The following is a 23198-nucleotide window of genomic DNA, read 5'->3' as shown; positions in this document are numbered from 1 at the left end:
GCCTGCCTTGATTAAATATACAGATCATTTAGCAATTTCATTGAAACTTAGGTCACCAAGTACACGGGGTCCTGGTTACTGGAAATTAAACAATTCTCTTTTAAAAGACCTTCATTATTGTAAAAATATAGAGGCCATTTTTGAACGCTCAAAAACATTAAATATCAACTCTCTGCAGACTAAATGGGAAATATGTAAACATGAAATACGAGAATATTCAATCAGTTTTTCTAAACAAATGGCAAGAAACAGAAATAATCATTTACAAAAACTTGAAAAACAACTAAGGAAATTGCATGCACATGACAATATCAATCACCAATCAAATGATGATGTAATACAACAGCTAGAAAATGAAATTCAAAATATTTATAATGAAAAAGCAAAAGGTGCTCAAATTCGATCTAGAGTAGAAAATCTTGAAGAAGGTGAAACTAATTCAAGTTATTTTCTTAATTTAGAAAAGTCTCGTCAAACCAGGAAAACGGTCACTTCATTAAATATAAACGGTAAAACAATTACTGGTATAAATGAAATTCTTAAAGCAGAGGTTAATTTTTATAAAAATCTATACTCGGCTCAAGCAGTGTCGACAAACATAGAACATTATTTTGAAAATATTGAAATAAGGCCAAAACTCACAGAGACTGATGCCGACTTATGTGAAGGCCATGTCACTCTGAACGAGTGCACAGACGCCCTTAATGATATGAAATTAAACAAAAGTCCTGGCCTCGACGGACTTACTGCGGAATTTTATAAACAATTCTGGTATACAATTGGTATTTTTTTAACGGATACTTTTAATGAATGTTTTGAGAAAGAAGAACTTACATACTCCCAAAAACAATCTATATTTTCACTTCTGTACAAAAAGGGAGACCCGGGGAGTATGGAAAATTGGAGACCAATATCATTATTAAATATCGACTATAAAATTCTTGCAAAAACATTAGCAGCCCGACTTCAAAAAGTCTTACAAAAAATTATCAGCCAAGACCAACAAGGGTACATTAAAAATAGATTTATTGGAAACAACATCAGACAAATACAGGAAATTATAGAGTATGCTGAACAGACAGATTTGGAAGGGGCAATAATATTTCTAGATTTTAAAAAAGCATTTGATACGGTTGAATGGCCTTTCATGATGATTTGTTTGGATAAATTTGGGTTTAAAGAAAATTTTAAACAATGGGTAAAACTTATCTATAAAAACATTAATTCACGCGTTACTAATAACGGATGGCAATCTAAATCTTTTAAGCTAAGTAGAGGCATTAAACAGGGATGTCCAATCTCTGCTTTGTTATTCATAATTGTTGTCGAAATTCTCTCGTTAAAAATCAAGACTAGCGAAAATATAAAAGGCATTAAAGTGTCAAAGAATGCATACATTAAGATAACACAACTTGCAGATGACACTACAGTATTTGCAAAAAATGAAAATGAAATCTCTGTTATTTTAAACATAATTAATGATTTTAGTCGCGTTTCCGGTTTGTATTTGAATAAATCCAAAACCGAGGCAATATGGATAGGTAAACTTAGAGGATGTAAAACTGAAAACGTTTCTGGTATCCAATTTAAAACATATATCAAAGCACTAGGTGTTTACTTCGGTACGAATCTAAGCCAGATGCAAGAACTGAATTGGAATGACAAGATAGAAAAAATCAAAGTAAAAATTAATCATTGGAGTAAAAGAACACTGACATTTTATGGTAAATTAACGGTAATAAAATCAATTCTTATATCTAAAATATCATATATAATGCAATCCCTTTTCACACCAAAGAAGGTACTTGAAGAATTAAACACATTATTTTTTAAATTTCTCTGGTCCAATAAAAGTGAGAAAATCAAAAGAACAACACTAATCGGTAATAAATTAGATGGGGGACTAGAAATGGTTGATATTTTTACATTCTACAAAACTCTTCAAATTAAATGGGTTAAAACACTTAAGAAACCAGAAATAGCAACCTGGAAAATAATACCGCAATTATATCTAAATCAATACGGCAAGAACTTAATCATTTTTAATATGAATATAGACAGCCTAAAATCTCTGCCAAAAGTAAAATTAGAACTACCACTTTTTTATAAACGTGTTTTGGACGCTTTTATTGAACTAAAAAATCCTGCTTTTGTTAATCTTCCAACATCCTTTACAGAAATAAGAAAGCAAATCGTATGGGGTAATCGCTTTGTTAAAGAGAAGGGGAAATCCCTGGTATTTAATAACTGGATCGAATCTAATTTTATATATGTTGACGATATATTCAAAGATGGAAAGATCAATGAAGCATTTATATTAAATAGATTAAAATCAAAATCTAATTGGATATCTGAAATACACCGCTTAAAAAAAGCTATTCCAACAACTTGGAAACAAACATTAAACACGCATCATTCAATAAGAGCAAACGTTAGAACAGACTGTACTATAGTATTACCGAACAAAATTAAGTTCATGAATAGCACTAACAAATGCATAAAACAACTCTTAATTGGCAAGAAATTCACAAAACCATACACACACAGGTCATGGGAAACAGAATTTGATGATACTCATATTACATGGAATTCGGTTTATTTTGTGTTGAATAAAAAAATATTTGATAATCGAATCAAACAATTTAAGTTCAAATTGATTCATAGAATAACAGCTACTAATAAAAACCTATACACCTGGAAAATAAGATCTAATCCAATGTGTTCCGTGTGTAATGAAATGGAAGATTTCGACCACTTTTTTATTCAATGTAGATATGTAGAACATTTCTGGAATGTTATAATTGGTATATTCAAGAGTTGTAATTTTGAACATTCATTTAAATCACTTAAATATATTGTTATAGGATACAAAGTATACAGTAAAGAATACAATGATATCAATATACTGCTAGCCTACATTGGATTTGCAATATATAAATCATATATGATGAGTAATAGACGCAGTACAAATATAAGCATAATTAACATTCTTAAGGCGAGTTTAGAGACGCTTGTTTTATACTTGCACAAAAATAATAAAAATCATAATATGATATTTATTTTTTTCGAAAAGCTTAAACGTTTGTAGTAAAATAGTGTTGTCGTTTTTATTGTTGTTTTAAGTATATTTTTATTAAATTGTTAGATAGTCCAGTCTAACCTTTGTGTAACGTGCATATTGAAACAATAAAGCACTTGTTCTTGGAGTGCCAGATCAGTCTGGTTTTAATCAGTAAAAGGAATATCTCAGAACTAAATGATGATAAAACAAAATAATTTCTACAACTGAAAAAAGATTATTCGGCAATCAGTAATTGCATAGTATTGAAAGCAAAATGCCATATTTACAACAGTATGGTGAATGTAAAAAATAAAAACGAATAATTAATTAAATTCGTTTAGCAAAGATAATGGAAGTAAGTATAACCAAATTCAAAATAGAAAGTGAAATCGAATGGTATTATTCTTATATAGCTCAAGTTTTACTTGGCAAAACATTCTGTCTCTTACTACTATAATAAAAGTATATATGTACATTACTTAAAAAGCAAACAACGGTAAGTATTTTCATACTTTTTTCACCTGAAATCTTTCTCAATCATCTCCCCCTTCTACAATTAAACTACCCTAGCCTATATATCTTTATATTCTTTTAATACTCTCCTTTCTTACCAAGAACTTGAACATATCTTCACATAAGCTGCATGTATATTACTGATATATGACTTGTCCAATACTAGTACAATACAGTACTAAATTATCTACTGATGTAAACATATTTACAAAATTAAATAAAAAAGGAAAATTCGTAAACTTTAATAATATCGGTTGTGTTGTATAAACCTTAACCTCAAGTGACGCCGTAACGAACTCTAGTCAGCTTATGCATCGTTTTGCAAGTTTAAGGTATAATATCCATTATTAGAAAGCCGGATATTGGATAAGTTACCGCGCTCACAATCATTGATACTTGTTCTGAAATATAAAAGATATAAAAAACAATTTTTGCCAGAACGAAGTTATCCCACTGGACAAATGTTGAAGAAAATAATACTGTCTTAAAAGAACACATTAATTATTTTTCCTAAACGTTTTTGCTTTCAGAGGTTAATGCTTTCGCTGAGAAGTTAATATCGACATATTCCACTGGATCGGATCCCTCTGATCGATTTTTGTTTGCAGCGCTTTCTTTCAAGTATTTAATGTCCAAATCAGCGTAAACCAATGCGCCATCGTCTGTCGCCTGAAAACAGAAATAAAGTTATACATGAATAAAGCAAAGTATAATATATAACGTTCATTAAATCCAGGACTGGTATCGAGTATTGGTCTTAATAGGATCTAAGAACGATGTAGCTTACCGGATTACTTGTTATTAATAACTAACCAATAGTGTGAATGAAATCAACGATGTATGACCATAAAATTCACTTAAGTTGTATATTGAATACCACCTCAGGCGTAGCAATGCAATGGTGTGAGGCCTTTACACTGTGTCTCTGAACAGGTTCTGAACAGGTTCTACGTTTAAAGTATTTACTACCGGGCTTGCCCTTGTACTTAACGTTTCATTATTGTAAGATGTGTTATGTAGCGAGTATCACTATCGTATAACCTTTGTCGGTACGCAGGGCGCATGTTGTATATTTTCATTGAAAGGAGAAGCATCGCCTGTTTCAACATTTCCTGAAAATACATAGCCGAATCCTTAAAAAATGTAAATAAAATGGAATGGTATACACTAGAATGTTGTTGAAACTTACAATCGGTAAAATTAGCAAGATCGTTTGCGAAGAAGAAGAAGAAGAAGAAGAAGAAGAAGAAGAAGAAGAAGAAGAAGAAGAAGAAGAAGAAGAAGAAGACGACGAAAAAGAAGAAATAGAAGAAAAAATAAGAAAAAGAAGTAGACGAAGTCTTGTGACCAATTTTAAGAAATGCAGGGCCTTTAATACGTGTCATGGCGAGCAAATACAAACCACTATACACGTAGACAATATTTACAGCTTTATACTTAAATTCAATATTATACTAACTCCCATATCGGAACGATAACCGTTTTGTAACGAATTGGAGGTCCCGTAACTATTACTTATTATTATGAATGTTGATATACTACACAGAGCGGATGTTATGTATTTCTTACTTACCGAGTTGAACGTTGTTCCTGCAATACAATTGTATTCTACAGAGTAAATTCAGACGTAAAACATCAGGTATTAAGATATACTAGGAATTAAAGTTAGTGTGCATAATAAAACATTAATTGGTCTACAAATAAGTTAAGTTAGATCGAAAAGGCTTAAACTTTAAAGTTTATTGGCATATTGCATTTAGTAACTCAAATTGCAAGCATCTAAACATGATGACCAAAACATGAACTCATATATGTTTATTATACATGATACATAAACATATTCTGTAGGGAAAACAGCATACAGCGAATATAATATAGGGTGAATTCATATTCTTTCAATTTAACTTTTTTAACACTGCTGTTTAAGACGCTGCTAAAATGTAGATTTTCCCTCTTAAAGTTTAAATACTTTAACTAAATAGTTCGATACTCTTTTGAGCGTATTAACGTTACAACTTGACATAACTGATGTGAACGTATAAGGTTCTAGCAAGTTATTCCACATTTTTGACGTATGTCATTGAACATTGTATTAGTTTTTGCTGTTTTAACAAACCAATGTAACTACCATTCAGCGGGGGAATTTTCTAATATCATCAAAATCATCCTATCAGAATGCAAACATCCTTTAAAGTTGCTGTAACTGGGCATGTTTAAAACCTGGCCCGGATGCCATGAAATATACTCAAGTTAAATCTCCATCTCAATCTCAAATTATTTGAACATATAAAAACGAAAGGTATAAAAATCGTATATGTTTTACCCTTTTTAAAAGCGTATTGTTCGATGGAATGTGTCGATGAAAAGCACTAGAGGAAAAATGTTCTTGAATAATTTCTCAAGAACAATTAGTTGTACTTATTTAGTTTTCTTTCTGTAGAATATTTCTTCTTTATAATCTTGATAAAGTTTTAATAACATACTTTATAAGAGAATGTACTTTAAACAAAAGAGATATGACTTATGTATGTTCGTGATATTGAGGCCAGGTTTGTTTTCACAAAGACAGTTCTTCATTCTGCTAGTACATCTAGATTCACAGTAAGTAAATCATTCGTTATAAAAAGGATAAACTCAGTTGTTCGTACAACAGATTGCTTATAAACATATATGTACATAGACTTACGATTCATTTGGTATGTTTACTCTTCCATTCTGTTGACTTCCTGAAAGTAAATTTTCAAATCTAGACGCAGGAACTAAAAGTGTTTAACCTCGCGTTAAACATCGTACAACGAGCATACGCTTTTTATATATTTTACATTTTCCTTATACACATGTCCGACTTATGAGCAAACAACGGTCATACATTCAACCCTAAATAATGTCGTATGCAACCTGTAAAACTGTTAAGGTTAGAAAGGCATCTTATAATACCAAAAAAAAGAAGAACTATATCCTATTTGTCTGTGACCCGTTTTTATGTATGGAAAAGCTTCTCACTTTTTCTTACATTGAACACAGACCCCCACCATTTTAGCTATATGTACAAAACACTCAACTGATTTGCAAACTGTTTAATGTTAAGAAAAGACACAACAGCATACAAATGAGGCAATTGGTACCAAATTCCATCTGGTTTGCGAAATGTTTTATTTTTGAAGGAAACATCTTACTTTTCCTGACAACGATCACATATCCCAAAACTAAAGCAAGTACAAGACATCCAACTGCCACAGCTATCCATGATAAGGGAGATGCACTTTCTGTTTCCTTTACTCCCCGTTTCTCATTATCTGTAAATTAGGTAAATACAAATAATACATTAGATCCTTCGGAAACAAACATACATCCAAATAATAAAAAAGTCTCGGTTTTATTGCGACTGTTCGTTGACAGCGATCATAGCCCTAGTAGTGGCTTAAATTGTATTCTATTTCCAGAAACTTTAATTCAATATTGACGAGGTTGCAGGTACACATAACTTAATATTGGACTGTACAGGAACATTAACGATACGCTGAACTGATATTAGAATTAAAAATGTGTAAAGAACATACTTATTTGTTCCAACATCAAATGGATCTAATATTACAATACTACACCAAAACATTCCGCATTTTCGATGTAATTTGCTCGCATGTTTAATTTTAGCGATTAAAACTTTTGCTTGGTGGTTTGTGCAAAAAGTATTTTGTTGCTTCCAAAAGACTCCGGCAGGGTGTACTTCAGACTTTAAAATGTTATCAAAAGATAGTTCAGCCTATACTTAAGATAAACGGGTCTACATATTTGTTTAAACCTGCAAAATAAGGGAATTGAAGGCAAAATTTGGTTTACTCTCTTGTTTCATTGCAATATAATACATAGAAAATAAGGTGTTGTAAAGACTCAATTCCATACGCTCTTCTTTGCTTTATATTTTGCAAAATGACATACGTTGTACGGAATGTATCTATGGTCTTTTGTTTCATCAAGAAGTAACTCTTTACTGTCTCTATTTGTTCTGGTCCTTTGTGATAACTGCAATGTACTTTGTCATGGCCAAAGGGGACTTGTCTTTACAAAGAAAAGGCTTACGACACTTGCGATGTACAGTACTGTCAAGGTTTACCTGACAGTTTGTGCACTTCTTGATTACTTGATGGTGCACTAGGGTTAGACAATGGAAAGGATAAATAAAGACGAAGAGCTGACCAGAATGACTTCTTCGGTCTATAATAATCATCGCAATGACAAGGGATTAGGGGTAAGAGAGAATTTATAATGTGATTGTAAGCCATAGCTGACCAGGCATGTAATAAACAGATGCATGCAATTTCCTGATGTTTAATTTTTTCCACATTACGATAGTGACTGTTTCCTCATTGAAAAGAAAAAGCAGAAGGCTTTTAATAAGTAGTCAAACTATTCAGTTGAGGTCAAATCGAACACTGCGCGTATTAGTGATATTTAACTTTTTCTGGTTTTTACAATTTTAATTCAATTATAAAGAAAAATATTTGTATGATAAGTGTTTAAGGTATTCGACCCACACTCTGTCATGTTTTATGTCTAATGACCCTTCTTTGTTAAGGTATCATTTGAAAAGGGTTTATATTGAGAGGAATGATATTTAAAACTATTACCAACAAGATTAAGAAGTTTGTCTTAGATTTTTTTAAACTCTCATACTTAAGCTGTACAGCATTTATCATAAACAAATTAACTAAATAGTAAAACGAGTGTTATAGTTGTTGATTACTTATTAATACTTTTTCGTAAGTCATTAGTATTATGGTTATACAATTAAAACAACAGGGACAGCTATTATGTTTGTTTCATACACATTTTATGTTGTCTCATTTGTAACTGTCATAAAGTATTTTTGTATTTTCAATCAGTTTATTGTTTCAAATGTATTCTGTACTCCAGTGGAAATACTTTTCTACTTTTCTGGGCTTTCCAAGCATAACATGTCATATACCGACATTCATACATTTCAGGTTTTTATTTCAAATTGTCCTGCTTACTACTACTACTACTACTACTACTACTACTACTACTACTACTACTACTACTACTACTACTACTACTACTGCTACTTCTACTACTACTACTACTACTTCTACTACTACTACCACTACTACCACCACTACCACTACCACTACCACTACCACCACCACCACCACCACTACCACTACCACTACCACTACTACTACTACTACTACTACTACTACTACTACTACTACTACTACTACTACTACTACTACTACTACCAATACTACTACTACTACTACTACTACTACTACTACTACTACTACTACTACTACTACTACTACTACTACTACTACTTCTACTACTACTACTACTACTACTACTACTACTACTACTACTACTACTACTACTACTACTACTACTACTACTAATAATAATAATAATAGGACTTCAATTATGGATTCATGGCATTTTATCTCAATATATTTAAATGTGTTATGTTAAGTATCTGAATTACAATAAAGCCTTCAAATTGTTCAGATGTGTGTGTGTGTGTGTGTGTGCGTGTGTGTGTGTGTGCGTGCGTGTGTGTGTGTGTGTGTGTGTGTGTGTTTATTACATTTTTAGATAATTGAATGCCAACTCTCATGTTCAGTACTGTTCTACTACTACTGTAGTACTGATATCTATGTAAATGAAACATAATGTTATGTATATAAAATTTAAAAAGGTGAAGTTGCTCCGATGCTGACATATTTTATAAAGAAGTATATTGATAAAAGACTTAGTGTCATAAATAGTGTTCTACTTTCAACTTAATATGTTTTCCATTTGTCAAACATTTAATTTAAATCAGTTCTGGCACCAATTTCTCGAAACTGTCCCTTATAACATGATCAATTTTATGAATGTTATTTGGCTAAAGAAGTTTCGAGAAATTGTGGTCTGTTGTTAAACTAAACGATTCGAAGCTTAACTATAGTATACGTAATAGTAAAAATACTTCACATTATCAAAACTGCTGTTTCACATTCAAGTTACAATAGCATAACAATAATAACATTATGTAAACATTTCTGTTTTAAATTTTGGCTTACACATAAACTTTTTTTAAGTATAAATTATTCTTTGTCATCTGCTTTAAATTAGAAATACACAAATATGACAAGTAAATGACTTGTAGAAATCCTTGATATTCATAAAGTCATCAATAAATGGTAAAATATTTGATCGCAAATTCAACAATTCGAACGAGAGAAAATGATCTAATCAGTGATATCAAACCATTACAGTAAAGCAATTCTCCCTGACCCAGAAAAATCGAAAGTATAGTCTAATCTAATAATAGATATAAACTGAACACCACAGTGGTTTATCCTTTGTGCACTAGTAGTGCCCTAAAAGTGCACAAGGGTGTCAAGTTTGGCCTTTACATTATTGTATTTGTTTGTCATAATGTGGCAACTTTTAGAATGCAAGCATTTAAAAATGATAATATATATGTAAATCGTTCACCTTTACCGATTGGGACGACGGGAGTATTGGCTGCTGGCGAATATGAAATAAATGAATACACGTAACGTCTGAATAAATTTACGGATGGCTATATGAGACTAATTTCAATACTTCGATATCACAAAAGATTGATACAAATAATACTATTGCGAAGAATGGAACTGCAAATTATGAATCACTTCGCAAAAAGAGTTCGGCATATTTAGAAGAAATGCCAAACAAATGTGTCTCCACATATTGACGTGGCCATTTTATTGCGCAAGCTAGCCTACATAGAACATATCAATATTTATTAAAGAATATATATTCAGCTGACCATACGAGTACGCATGTACAACCAAATCTTTCTGATCTTAGGCAATATTATATATAATACAATATTTGACGTTAAAAGAATATTTTGAATACCAGAACTGCTATAAATTATCAATGAACGTGTATGACATATTTTGTACTTATATCGCGCATAAAACACCTCGATCAGTGAAGAGTAATAGCGGTGCTCGTACTGCATTTTGATCATAGAGGTTCGATTTGACTCAAGAGGAATCTTGAAGATTCAGAACTCACAAGAAAATAGCCGAGATCAATCAAAATCTGAATCCACGAGAGTAGAATAAGATATCCTAGACACAAAGACAGTACTAATAACCCTTTTATTATGTACCGTACTAGATAACATAATTAAAATAATATATATATATATATATATATATATATATATATATATATATATATATATATATATATATATATATATATATATATATATATATATATATAATGCAGTACATATTTTGCCGATATTTCAACAATGCAACTTGTATTTTACATTGTATTTTAAATACTTGTTATGACGTTGTGTAAGCGGAATGGAATACGGACAAGCGTATTTTCGCTGAGAATATTGTTTGCATATTTCTGCTGCGTATATTCTAAATTTTCGTACTAGCTAAGCGATAACTGGACAGGTGTTGATAAGCTCATATTCGAAGTGTTTGAAGAAACCTACAAGGTACCAGTAGAGCGTACGACTTCGAGATGTCACGCTGAAAGCTGGAACACACAGCATTGCAGATAAGCACCTTGCCCAAGTCCTCCTTGGTGACTGATACGTTCATTATGGACCTTATGGATCTAGCGTTCGTTATTTCTTTTGGAATTATACCCTCTAGGAGTGAAGGTTTGTTTGAGGTCCATTCTAATCTGCAGTTATCGTTATAATCTTTAATTTCACAGCTAAACATAAGATTGTAGATGTCTTGAAGTCTGGAGGGCATATCTGGTGACTCCAGCAATATCTCTGACGGAGGGTCTGTAAAAATGAATTATACGAATACACTTATTGATCTGCAACTATATTTTGGATAGTATATATCTATTTATATGTTAACACGGTCGTCATTAGATTTCCTCTTATGTGTGTGTTGGAGGAAGGTAAAGGCCTAAAACGATATATAAACATGTACACGGATTGTAGCATCGAAATGTATTCAATATGTCCGTTTTGTCTTTATATAGTACTTGATGATTAAGTCAGCGCCTTGGTGAGTCAAACAAGCAACACAATAAGGAACAGAAACAAACAAACTAGAAATAATTCTAACTTAGGACGATAAATGGGTTTAGGTGGTTTATAACGCTACAGTTGCATAAACATTATTTTATTTTACTAGGAGATGCTTAACAAGACAACTCGAGACCCGGAAACGCTTCCGTAGAAATCAACTACATTAATGAACTAACATCATCCTCTGTATGCACTCAGTTTAATCGAATTCAGTTAATTTGCTTAATATACATATTAAAATACCTAACACAAACTAAAATTGTATGGTCACTTGGTATAAATTTTGTCGAAATGTACCAATTGAATTTTGCGACCTGAAAATAAATGGTTTTATTCCATTCGTCATTAAGGAAAAAGAAACTCACATTTACAGTCTATAATTTCTTTTTCAGTTTTATAGCTAGAAAACAACGGCGTCCGTTGGGAGCAAATCACCTCTCGCGTTTGCCACTCTCTCTTAGCAGCTGCTTCCAAAACAATCTGTGTTGTGAAGCTTCCGAACTCTTCGTTTAAAATAGTTGTTGTACTAGCATTTGCAGTCACGTTCATCGTACCGATCATTAGTGTTAATGTTGACGGCGGTCTCCCTCCCTTGGAAGAACACGTGATTTCTGCTGGTTCCCCTTCTTTCAGTGTGGGTACGGCGAGAACTGCGTTGTCTGGCTTAACTGGAGATTTTTTGAATGGTAAGAGTTTCATTGTATAAGCTTTTCTCTCTCTCTATTTTGATTAAACACAGCAAAAAAGTAATGCGCGTGCATGGATTGATCGAAATAAATTGAACGCGAACGGCTGGTACATGTCCGCTGAATATTATTTTAGGATACTTTAAACAGTATTAAATGTGGTAAATGCTACATGTACACAAGCTTCAATAATTGACAACGATAGAAATGAAATTATACATGTTTAACTCAACCTGCGACATAAAGTTTGGAACTGGTGTTAAGTGGCGTTGCCATAGCTGCATTGAAGACGCTGCATGTAACGACCTTCATGTGGTCGTCTTTACTCGCAACATACGACGGCCGGTATGTATCATTACTAACAAAGTGTACGGTTACTTTTCTATCTCCGACATATATTGTTGGAACAGTTCCGCCGGTTGTATGGCAGTAAATATGACTGCCCAAATCTTGTCCATTTATTCCGACTAAGCAATCATCACATTCGGAAGTATGATTATAGGAATGAAGCGAGGGCTTACCTGATGACGTAAGATTAAGGAAAAATAACGTATCTGTTTTTTCTCTACAAACAAATACTTGAGATTAACATTAACAAGTTGTAACCAAATGGCACGTAACATAGCTTGTTAGCTTTTTCGTTTGTTAGATTATGTTTATTTATACAAAATGTTAAACACCATACATACAAATATAATTAGTGGTAATAATAGCACAAGTTTATTAAAAGAAATATAATTTTCTATGAAATAATAAGAATAGTGTATGAAAAGAAGATTTTAATGATTTACCAATGACGTTTATTTCAACGGGTTGTGTAAACTTGTTCCTTCCAGGACGGTCATCTGTGCATCTCACGCTGTAGTTTCCAGACGTCCATCGGTTTACGTTGTGTATTGTCAGAACAAACTCCCAGTTGGGATCCTTTCTCTCAGACAAATAATCATCTAATAAATGCATATCTGATGAGGAGGTGGCGTTATACCATTGGCGAACATAAAGATGATACTTGTTTATAACGCTTAAAGCGGGAAAGTAGCCTAACTCGACATATCCTCCAACGGTAACCACCTTGGTCCTAATATACATATATCCGCAATCTGAAATAACTGAAAATCCAAATGAATATAAGGAAAACTTTGTAAAGTAATAAGGAGTTACTAACATTATTTTTAAAGCTGCACTCTCATAGACTCATCGTTTTCAACTTGTTTTATTTTTTGTCTTTAAATGAACCATTTTTTGCGTAAATGTCTTGAAAGCAGCGATATAAGACTGTTGACAGACGATCAGATTAAAATTTTATCATATTTACGTTCGAAAAACCCTTAAAGCGCTACAAACGCTTTAAAAAATGAAATTCCGGCAATTTACCAAACAACTGAGATCAGACTGTGGATTACCTAATATGCACTGATGCCAAAAAAAGCCGATTCAGAGACAGTTTGATTAAAAAAGTATCATAATTGGCCACCTGTGAGAGTGTAGCTTAAATTACAAATGAGAAATAACTGCACTTTACTTACACAGTATATTATATTTTCTATTTAGCTGTTTGCAAACATATACATTGACTATAAATGAAGAATTCTTAAGAATTGAAGAATCAGTTAGTCTTTATAGTTACAGTTACTACTTCGTAAAAAAATATATATTATTATATAAAATACATTATTGAGTCAACAAACATTACCTCTTAAATCTAGGCGTACTCGATCTGAGCTGCATTTATTGTGAGTCACAGAAAAATACGTGCCCGCATAGTTTCTACCGCCAACGTAGGTGTTTAAAACAATAAGGTACACACTCCTGGTTGGATCAGCACTGACTGAGACCCTTTGACCGCCCATATTGTATTGCTCGTTTTTCAAAATAGGTAGTATATCGCTTTGGTAATTGTCCGGTTCGAACACAAACGTCACATTTCTCCATTGAAATGCAGGCTCGAGATATGTCAGATTACCACAGGCAGTCTCACTTTCTACAACAACAAAAGCTTTAATGGCATTAAAGCATTACATCGGCAATGCAGATGAAAGTATCCAATAAGATCAGTCATACATTTGAGAGAATATACCGATATTATAATGAAATTGAAAACAATGTTATAAACATTCAATATATTAAGCTAATAGAACAAACATAATATGATCCGAATGGCTCGATTTTGGGCCTTCATACATACATTTGCTTTTGTGATTTTTTTTTCATTATGATATCCATCGATTTGCATAATTTTGTTATGTGCAACTAAGACCATTCATTTTGTAAATTGACGTCAAACACATGATGTCATGACAAAAATACACGTTGAATTAACAAATCAATATTCCAACAAGCTTGTTATTTGAGTTTTTATCCTAACATGGAACAATTATGAAACAATCATAACGAAATGTTTTTCGTTTCATTTTAGTTTTTTCAAACAAGAGTGTCATTTAAAACAGAAACTATGAATGCAGCCGCGGAATTGCAGTAATCGAATATGCTGCGGTACTGAAGTTATCAAAAAGCCTGCGGTTTAAGAGAACTCAATAAGCTGCTTTATTTTATTAATAAAATATGAAACATTTTAGATTTGATCCCGGTATCGAATGATAGGTAGACAAAGTCTTTACAACTCAAATTGTCGGTATGCAACAGGTGCTATAAAACACTTTTATAGCACTTCATGTTTATGCTGGAATGTGTCAACAGTGAAAGTTATTAACATTCAAATATTCATGTTTATGGTTTACAGGTTTACTGATCTTTTTGGCGACCCTTTTTTTAAGGCAAACGGTACATAAGAAGCATTCATAAACCTAATGCAGCAAGTATTTTGTTTCTTTATTCGTGAATGGAAAAATAAATACTAGCCAAATAACCGAGTTGAAACTACAGGGACAGTCGAGTATGTAACTTAAACTATGTTGTAAACTTTGATTAAACAACTCAGTTGAATACTTATTACTTTACATCGTTTCACCGTAGAGCTTGAAATTATTGCCTTTATGATTTGACCGTAGATAAGCAATAGGTGATTGAGTTTTGTTATGAGGGTAAAAGTTATCCAATTGAAAGAATAACGGTATAGACCATGATTTTGGAGAAAAAAAATGATTCAGTTCTAGCATGCACTAAAGTCGGGATACATCTGTTTTCTTTATTTTTCATTATTAAATATATTGAATACACAAATAGTATATAAAACGTAAACAAATACCTCTTGTAAAACTTAGCGCAAACAAGATTAACAAATAAAGTAAATCCATTCCGAACACTTCTCTACCATCATAATAACCTATTAACTATGTATTCAATATGTGTAAATACAATTAAAATGAAAGCATTACTAAATGTTGTAATTCAAGAACTATATTAAACTAATGCCTTAAGTGTGATATCAATGACTAACGGAAGTTTGTTTAATTACTACTGATTGTAACCATACAAAAGTATACAGTGAAAACACTTAAAGGACATTTTTTTTCTCAAGAGCTATACTCTTTTCACAATGTTAGGGATCAAAGCTTTTCCTTTGTCCGCGATTGTCGTTTTGCAACTATACTTCCTTGAAAAACAATGATCACAGAGTAAATGTTTCTAACAATGTTCACACAAGTAATGTTACTTACAATGTTCACACATAACTAACTAAGTATATATTGAACAACGACTTGTTGGGCAATGAAGTTTACTGTATGGTATATTGACATAAATACTTATCACGATTTTTTTTTTATTGTTAACATATATGACTTCTTAAACGTAACTTAATGACATGTGTTCTATGTATTAACTATGAGATTATTTTTTACCGTTAACACTTAATTAATTTGAATAGCAGTATGCACTTTTTTGAGCATCTTTTTTCTTTTTATTAGTTATCCGGAGTTTATTCTTTTTCATACCAGTATCTATGTGCGACCTGGTTAGCTGTATTGTTTTGTTTTCATGCATTGGCTGTACTAGTATTGTTTTGTTTTCATGCTTGATTTACTGCCCGTGTTCGTGCATTATGATTCCGCCACACTGTATGTATTCGTATTGGTTTCTGTTAGCAATGTTAGTCCTCATTTCAGGCGATATTTACCCAAACCCCGGCCCATTCGAAAGTAATGTATCTGCAAAATCATCTTCTTCATCATATGATCATAGTCTTAATAATGGGTTAAGCAGTATGCACTTAAATAGCCAAAGTCTTAAACCTAAAATTGACATTCTTGAGGTAGATGCTCAACCATGTAATGTATTGATTTTCACGGGAACATGGCTATCTGATCGAGTTTCTGACTACGATTTAATAATTCCAAATTTCTCCCTACCATTTCGTTGCGATCGTGTCGGTAGAATTGGGGGCGGTGTAGCCATATTCATTTTAAAATTCGACAAACCTAAAGTGACCTGAAATAAACGTCGTGTTTGGTTATATGATAATTGTAATTATGATAACTACGGAGACAAATTTGCGATGAAGGACTGGAGTTTTATACACAATGATGATTTTGACTATGTTGCCGATGAAGTTGCTAAACCCATTTTATGTTGTGCTTCAGAGACTATCCCAAATAAAATAGCAACAGTTAGGCCACACGATATTCCATGCTACAGTCCGAGATTGGAACTCCCTTCCAATTGCAACAAGACACTCGGAAACAGTCCAATCTTTTAAAAACAAACTTCAAACACACTCAACAAAACCATCTCCACTTTACATATCGGTTCGCGCCGCAACCAAATCATGCATTGTCGTCTAAGACTTGGGTGTAGTTCGCTTAACCATGATCTTCACAGAAAAAATGTCATTGACTCCCCTTTATGTACGTGCACCGCAATTGAAGATGCGTCCCATTTCCTCATGATATGCCCTTTTTACTCCACCCAGAGACAGCGATGTTTCAATGACCTTCCTTGTGCACCAACTATATATAATTTACTTTTTGGTGACGATCGCTTAACTTTTGAACAAAACAAGGACATATTTCTGTGTGTGCAGAGGTTTATATCAAGTTCAAGGGGATTCGATGCTTGATCGGGTCTGTTCGGATAGTGTTCGGCGTCGGGGGCAGTATGGCATGCATGAGATGATAAACCTCCTATATAGCAACATGTGTTAGAAATGATAACAGTTTATAAGGAAATATGTCACACATCTTATTTTAAGCATCTTGATCGGATTTGAATATTATATGTTTATTGAATTAAATAACTATTAGAAAAGGAATTTACATAAGTTTTTAGTAAATTGTTTTCCAATCCTTATTATTTGTATTGCTGTTAAAATACCTTGTATATGTTAATTTGAAATAAATTCTGTTTTAACTAATATTCACACAGGTAATGTTTCTTACAATGTTCACACAGTTAATGTTTCTTACAATGTTCACACAGGTAACGTTTCTTACACTGATAACATAGTATATGTTTCTAACAATGTTCACACAAATAATGTTTCTTACAATGTTCACACAGGTAACGTTTCTTACACTGATCCCATAGTATATGTTTCTAATAATGTTCACACAGGTAACGTTTCTAACAATGTTCACACAGTTAATGTTTCTAACAATGTTCATACAGGTAACGTTTCTAACAATGTTCACAGAGTTAATGTTTCTAACAATGTTCACACAGGTAATGTTTCTAACAATGTTCACACAGTTAATGTTTCTTACAATGTTCATACAGGTAACGTTTCTTACAATGTTAACACAGTTAATGTTCCTTATAATGTTCACACAGGTAATGTTTCTAACAATGTTCACACAGGTAATGTTTCTAACAATGTTCACACAGGTAATGTTTCTAACAATGTTCACACAGTTCACACAGTTAATGTTTCTTATAATGTTCACACAAGTAATGTTTCTTACAATGTTCACACAGGTAAGGTGTCTGACAATGTTCACATGGGTAATGCATCTTACAATGTTCACATATTAAATGTTTCTTATAATGTTCACACAGATAATGTTTCTTACAATGTTCACACAGATAATGTTTCTTACAATGTTCACACAGTTAATGTTTCTTACAATGTTAACACAGGTAATGTTTCTTACAATGTTCACACAGGTAAGGTGTCTGACAATGTTCACATGGGTAATGCATCTTACAATGTTCACATATTAAATGTTTCTTATAATGTTCACACAGATAATATTTCTTACAATGTTCACACAGTTAATGTTCCTTATAATGTTCACACAGTTAATGTTTCTTACAATGTTCACACAGTTAATGTTCCTTATAATGTTCACACAGGTAATGTTTCTTACAATGTTAACACAGGTAATGTTTCTTACAATGTTCACACAGTTAATGTTTCTAACAATGTTCACACAGATAATGTTTCTTACAATGTTAACACAGGTAAGGTATCTGACAATGTTCACATGGGTAATGCATCTTACAATGTTCACATATTAAATGTTTCTTATAATGTTCACACAGATAATGTTTCTTACAATGTTCACACAGTTAATGTTTCTTACAATGTTCACACAGGTAATTTTTCTTACAATGTTAACACAGTTAATGTTCCTTATAATGTTCATACAGGTAATGTTTCTTACAATGTTCACACAGTTAATGTTTCTTACAATGTTCACACAGTTAATGTTCCTTATAATGTTCACACAGGTAATGTTTCTTACAATGTTCACACAAGTAATGTTTCTTACAATGTTAACACAGTTAATGTTCCTTATAATGTTCACACAGTTAATGTTTCTAACAATGTTCACACAGTTAATGTTTCTTACAATGTTCACACAGGTAATGTTTCTAACAATGTTCACGCAGGTAATGTTTCTTACAATGTTCACACAAGTAATGTTTCTTACAATGTTAACACAGTTAATGTTCCTTATAATGTTCACACAGTTAATGTTTCTAACAATGTTCACACAGTTAATGTTTCTAACAATGTTCACACAGGTAACGTTTCTAACAATGTTAACACAGGTAATGTTTCTAACAATGTTCACACAGTTAATGTTTCTAACAATGTTCACACAGTTAATGTTTCTAACAATGTTCACACATGTAACGTTTCTAACAATGTTCACACAGGTGATGTGTCTGACAATGTTCACATGGGTAATGCATCTTACAATGTTCACATATTTAATGTTTCTTATAATGTTCACACAGGTAATGTTTCTTACAATGTCCACATAGTTAATGTTTCTTACAATGTTCACACAGTTAATGTTTCTTATAATGTTCACACAAGTAATGTTTCTTACAATGTTCACACAGGTAAGGTGTCTGACAATGTTCACATGGGTAATGCATCTTACAATGTTCACATATTAAATGTTTCTTATAATGTTCACACAGATAATGTTTCTTACAATGTTCACACAGATAATGTTTCTTACAATGTTAACACAGGTAATGTTTCTTACAATGTTAACACAGGTAATGTTTCTTACAATGTTAACACAGGTAAGGTGTCTGACAATGTTCACATGGGTAATGCATCTTACAATGTTCACATATTAAATGTTTCTTATAATGTTCACACAGATAATGTTTCTTACAATGTTCACACAGTTAATGTTCCTTATAATGTTCACACAGTTAATGTTTCTTACAATGTTCACACAGTTAATGTTCCTTATAATGTTCACACAGGTAATGTTTCTTACAATGTTAACACAGGTAATGTTTCTTACAATGTTCACACAGTTAATGTTTCTAACAATGTTCACACAGATAATGTTTCTTACAATGTTAACACAGGTAAGGTATCTGACAATGTTCACATGGGTAATGCATCTTACAATGTTCACATATTAAATGTTTCTTATAATGTTCACACAGATAATGTTTCTTACAATGTTCACACAGTTAATGTTTCTTACAATGTTCACACAGGTAATTTTTCTTACAATGTTAACACAGTTAATGTTCCTTAAAATGTTCATACAGGTAATGTTTCTTACAATGTTCACACAGTTAATGTTTCTTACAATGTTAACACAGTTAATGTTCCTTATAATGTTCACACAGGTAATGTTTCTTACAATGTTCATACAGTTAATGTTTCTTACAATGTTCACACAGGTAATGTTTCTTACAATGTTCACACAGGTAATTTTTCTTACAATGTTAACACAGGAAACGTTTCTTATAATGTTCACACAGATAATGTTTCTTAAAATGTTCACACAGATAATGTTTCTTACAATGTTCACACAGGTAATGTTTCTTACTATGTTCACACAGGTAATGTTTCTTACAATGTTCATACAGTTAATGTTTCTTACAATGTTCAAACAGGTAATGTTTTTTTTGATTGTTCACACAGGTAAGTTTTCTTACAATGTTCACACCGGTACTTTTTCCAACAATGTCACAAAGTAAATGTTTCTTACATTTTTCACAAAGTTAATTTTTCTTACAATGTCACACAGTAAGGTTTCTAACTTACTACGTGACGGACTGAATCCATAGTCGGACAGCCCAGGTCTATGCTTTATCATGTAGTGCAAAGACCGTGGATTGAGACGTTCATTGTAATGTTTTCTGTTCGGAAAACCGATTCCGAATTTTCTACACGAACGAACCTGAGACACTGACCTCTTGAAACATGTAGATCGGTAAACTTCTGAAAATAATTGAAGTGTCGTTTTATGCTTGACAGGAACTCTTAGTGTGTTTTTCAAAGAACCTAATTCACTCTTACTCCCCGCAATGACAGTTTTGTACTGACGAATGTCGACATAATAAACGATATGGTGCTGTAGTCTGGTCGATTTTAGTTAGCCCAACTCTTAATATGTTCAATCTCAAGTATAGATATACCTTGACCTTCATTATACATCTTCGTAACTCATCTTATCACAACTAACATTTACATTGGAAACTCAAATCAAATACAGTTTACACAGTTATCGGATCAGCATGTATTTATTTCGCTGTATTTTAACTCTAACACTCTTCTTCTATGTGACATGTTTTGATCAGAAAGACTATCGATTGATTTTAGATCGAATGGCAAAGGTTGAGAGTGAAAACGCTGTATTGGGGAAGCTCTTGACACAGTTAAATGAAGAAAATCAAGAACTTCGTGAACGCGTGACGAAATTGGAAGGAAGACACAGCATCTATTCCAAGCTTCCACCTGATCTTAACAACACTGGAGGTTGTATTAATCATTAATTATTTCATAATCATGTTCACAGCGCATTTCGGTTCGACTACTAGACTATATTGTACAGTTATATTTCAAAGAAGACGGTATTTAGTAAACAACCGTCAGCTTATGTTTTATCTGAAGACCCTGTCAATATGATATTAACATTCACAAATTCTTTTCATTAACCAAAACGTGTTATGACCGCAACTTCATTTAACAATGGTATCCAGAGCATAATTGTTTGAAGTTTGGTCTCTAGTCGACCAATCTGGTCCCCAACGTGATCGTTTGGCCTCATTTTCATTTAATAACTAGTTGATCATTAAAATGAATTATTTTTATGTGAATTTAGTGGAAGAAATGTAATGTAAAAACCTGATTTCCCTTTCATCATGAACTATGAAATAAAAGAAGAAAAAGGCATTTTTTCTTTTAATTCTTACGTACAACATTCTATTTTTAGATTAAATAATATAGTTTTGAAGCATTTTCTTAATATCGCGAGCAACTTTGGGCGAGAGGCTTCGATTACTGTTGCACAATGCACAGCTCATGTAAACATCACAAGAATGTGACATTTACTCTTATTGCAGGAAACCAGAGGTTAAAAAGGCAAGATCTTCCCTACGGCACCGTGGCTTTTTATGCTGCACTATCAAGGACAGTTGCTAATCTCGGGGTTAATCAGAACATCGTCTTTGACCATGTGATCCTAAACGAGGGCAATGGCTACAGCGGTCATGCTGGAGATTTCAGAGCGCCGGTTACCGGAATCTACGCGTTTTCCGTGTCCCTTCAGAGTTACTACGGTCATTCAACACATTACACGATTATGCAAGGAACCACGTTAGTAGGTAAACTGTACGTCGACGGCCATGCAGCGGGAATGGAGAATTCTGGGATGAGTTTTGTCCTTAAACTTCAGAAAAACGAGGATGTGTCAGTGAAAAACGCCGACCTGGGTGAAAATCTTCACGGCGACCACTACACCTCGTTCAGTGGGTTTCTGGTGGCAGAAATAGAGGACAACCCTGTTGTGGGTTAAAATGTAATTGCATACGTTGTTAAATAAAGGTGTACGGTTATCTTTTTATCTTTCAAACGTTTTAAAATCAATTATCTCTGTTTCTTCAAATAGTCGTGTTGTGTTCATAAGAATTATTTTCCTGTAAAGAAATACATTTTGGAAAAAATGATCACCCTGCCATACTTCTGACCAATATGATAGATTGATATACATTGAAATATAAATTAGCTTAAATCACTGCATATCGTCTGTATATCATCGTTAGCATAAAGAAACTTTGCGAGCATATCCACTTTTTAACCTGTTTGATAACGATTAAGGTCAGTGTAGACACTCGCTAGTTCGGTAGTTATCTAGCATTCGATAAAGGCTGGTCATGAAATGTAACTGTACAAATGGTGAATTTGTCTTTTTTGTCTCTACTAGTAGACAAGTAGTTATCGGACAGTGAAAGTTCTCAAACAATCGCATTTTTCCATTGTATTAACAGAAATATATCAAATGCCTGTTGGAAATCAATAACTGAAGTATTTGATAATGCAACATGTCCTACGTTTCTGAATCCTAATGGTCAAGAGGAAGCGAAACAAGACGATAATGTTGTATTTAAAAAAAAAATAACCAAGACTTATGGTTACAAAGACGTATGTAGAAAACAACTTTCAGATATTTACAACAATAAACTGGGAACTACAGGGACAAGAACAGTAGCCCAAACT

The 23198-nt window shown here is 32.6% G+C and overlaps 2 protein-coding genes and 1 pseudogene across 5 annotated transcripts; 2 read left to right on the top strand and 1 right to left on the bottom strand.

The window, feature by feature from the left end:
* Positions 1–2294: 2294 nt before the first annotated feature.
* On the bottom strand, positions 2295–15663 carry LOC128233534 (uncharacterized). Of its 4 annotated transcripts, none has more exons than XM_052947250.1 (12): positions 15528–15663; positions 14016–14303; positions 13114–13431; positions 12556–12843; positions 12002–12304; positions 11079–11381; positions 10067–10099; positions 6751–6870; positions 6261–6300; positions 5148–5164; positions 4616–4686; positions 2295–4243 (listed from the first exon to the last, which is right to left on the bottom strand). In XM_052947250.1, the coding sequence occupies exons 1-12, from the start codon at positions 15574–15576 to the stop codon at positions 4085–4087; spliced, it is 1989 nt and encodes a 662-aa protein (XP_052803210.1). In that variant the 5' UTR covers positions 15577–15663; the 3' UTR covers positions 2295–4084. The 4 variants fall into 4 exon arrangements, with proteins under 4 accessions (XP_052803210.1, XP_052803206.1, XP_052803209.1 ...); XM_052947246.1 differs by having other exon boundaries at positions 14016–14318; positions 15528–15619; XM_052947249.1 differs by having other exon boundaries at positions 10073–10099; positions 14016–14318; positions 15528–15619.
* Positions 15664–18213: 2550 nt separating this feature from the next.
* Positions 18214–21025, top strand: LOC128235939 (putative uncharacterized protein DDB_G0282133; annotated as a pseudogene).
* Positions 21026–21197: 172 nt separating this feature from the next.
* On the top strand, positions 21198–22648 carry LOC128236298 (cerebellin-3-like). The gene is made up of 2 exons (XM_052951186.1): positions 21198–21458; positions 22046–22648. Exons 1-2 carry the CDS (start codon positions 21218–21220, stop codon positions 22495–22497), a joined length of 693 nt encoding a protein of 230 aa, XP_052807146.1. The 5' UTR covers positions 21198–21217; the 3' UTR covers positions 22498–22648.
* Positions 22649–23198: the final 550 nt, after the last annotated feature.

Source organism: Mya arenaria, chromosome 5, assembly GCF_026914265.1.
Source record: "Mya arenaria isolate MELC-2E11 chromosome 5, ASM2691426v1".
Taxonomy (NCBI): domain Eukaryota; kingdom Metazoa; phylum Mollusca; class Bivalvia; order Myida; family Myidae; genus Mya; species Mya arenaria.
The sequence above is the reverse complement of the archived record's forward strand: the minus strand, read 5'-3'. Positions and strand labels throughout refer to the sequence as shown.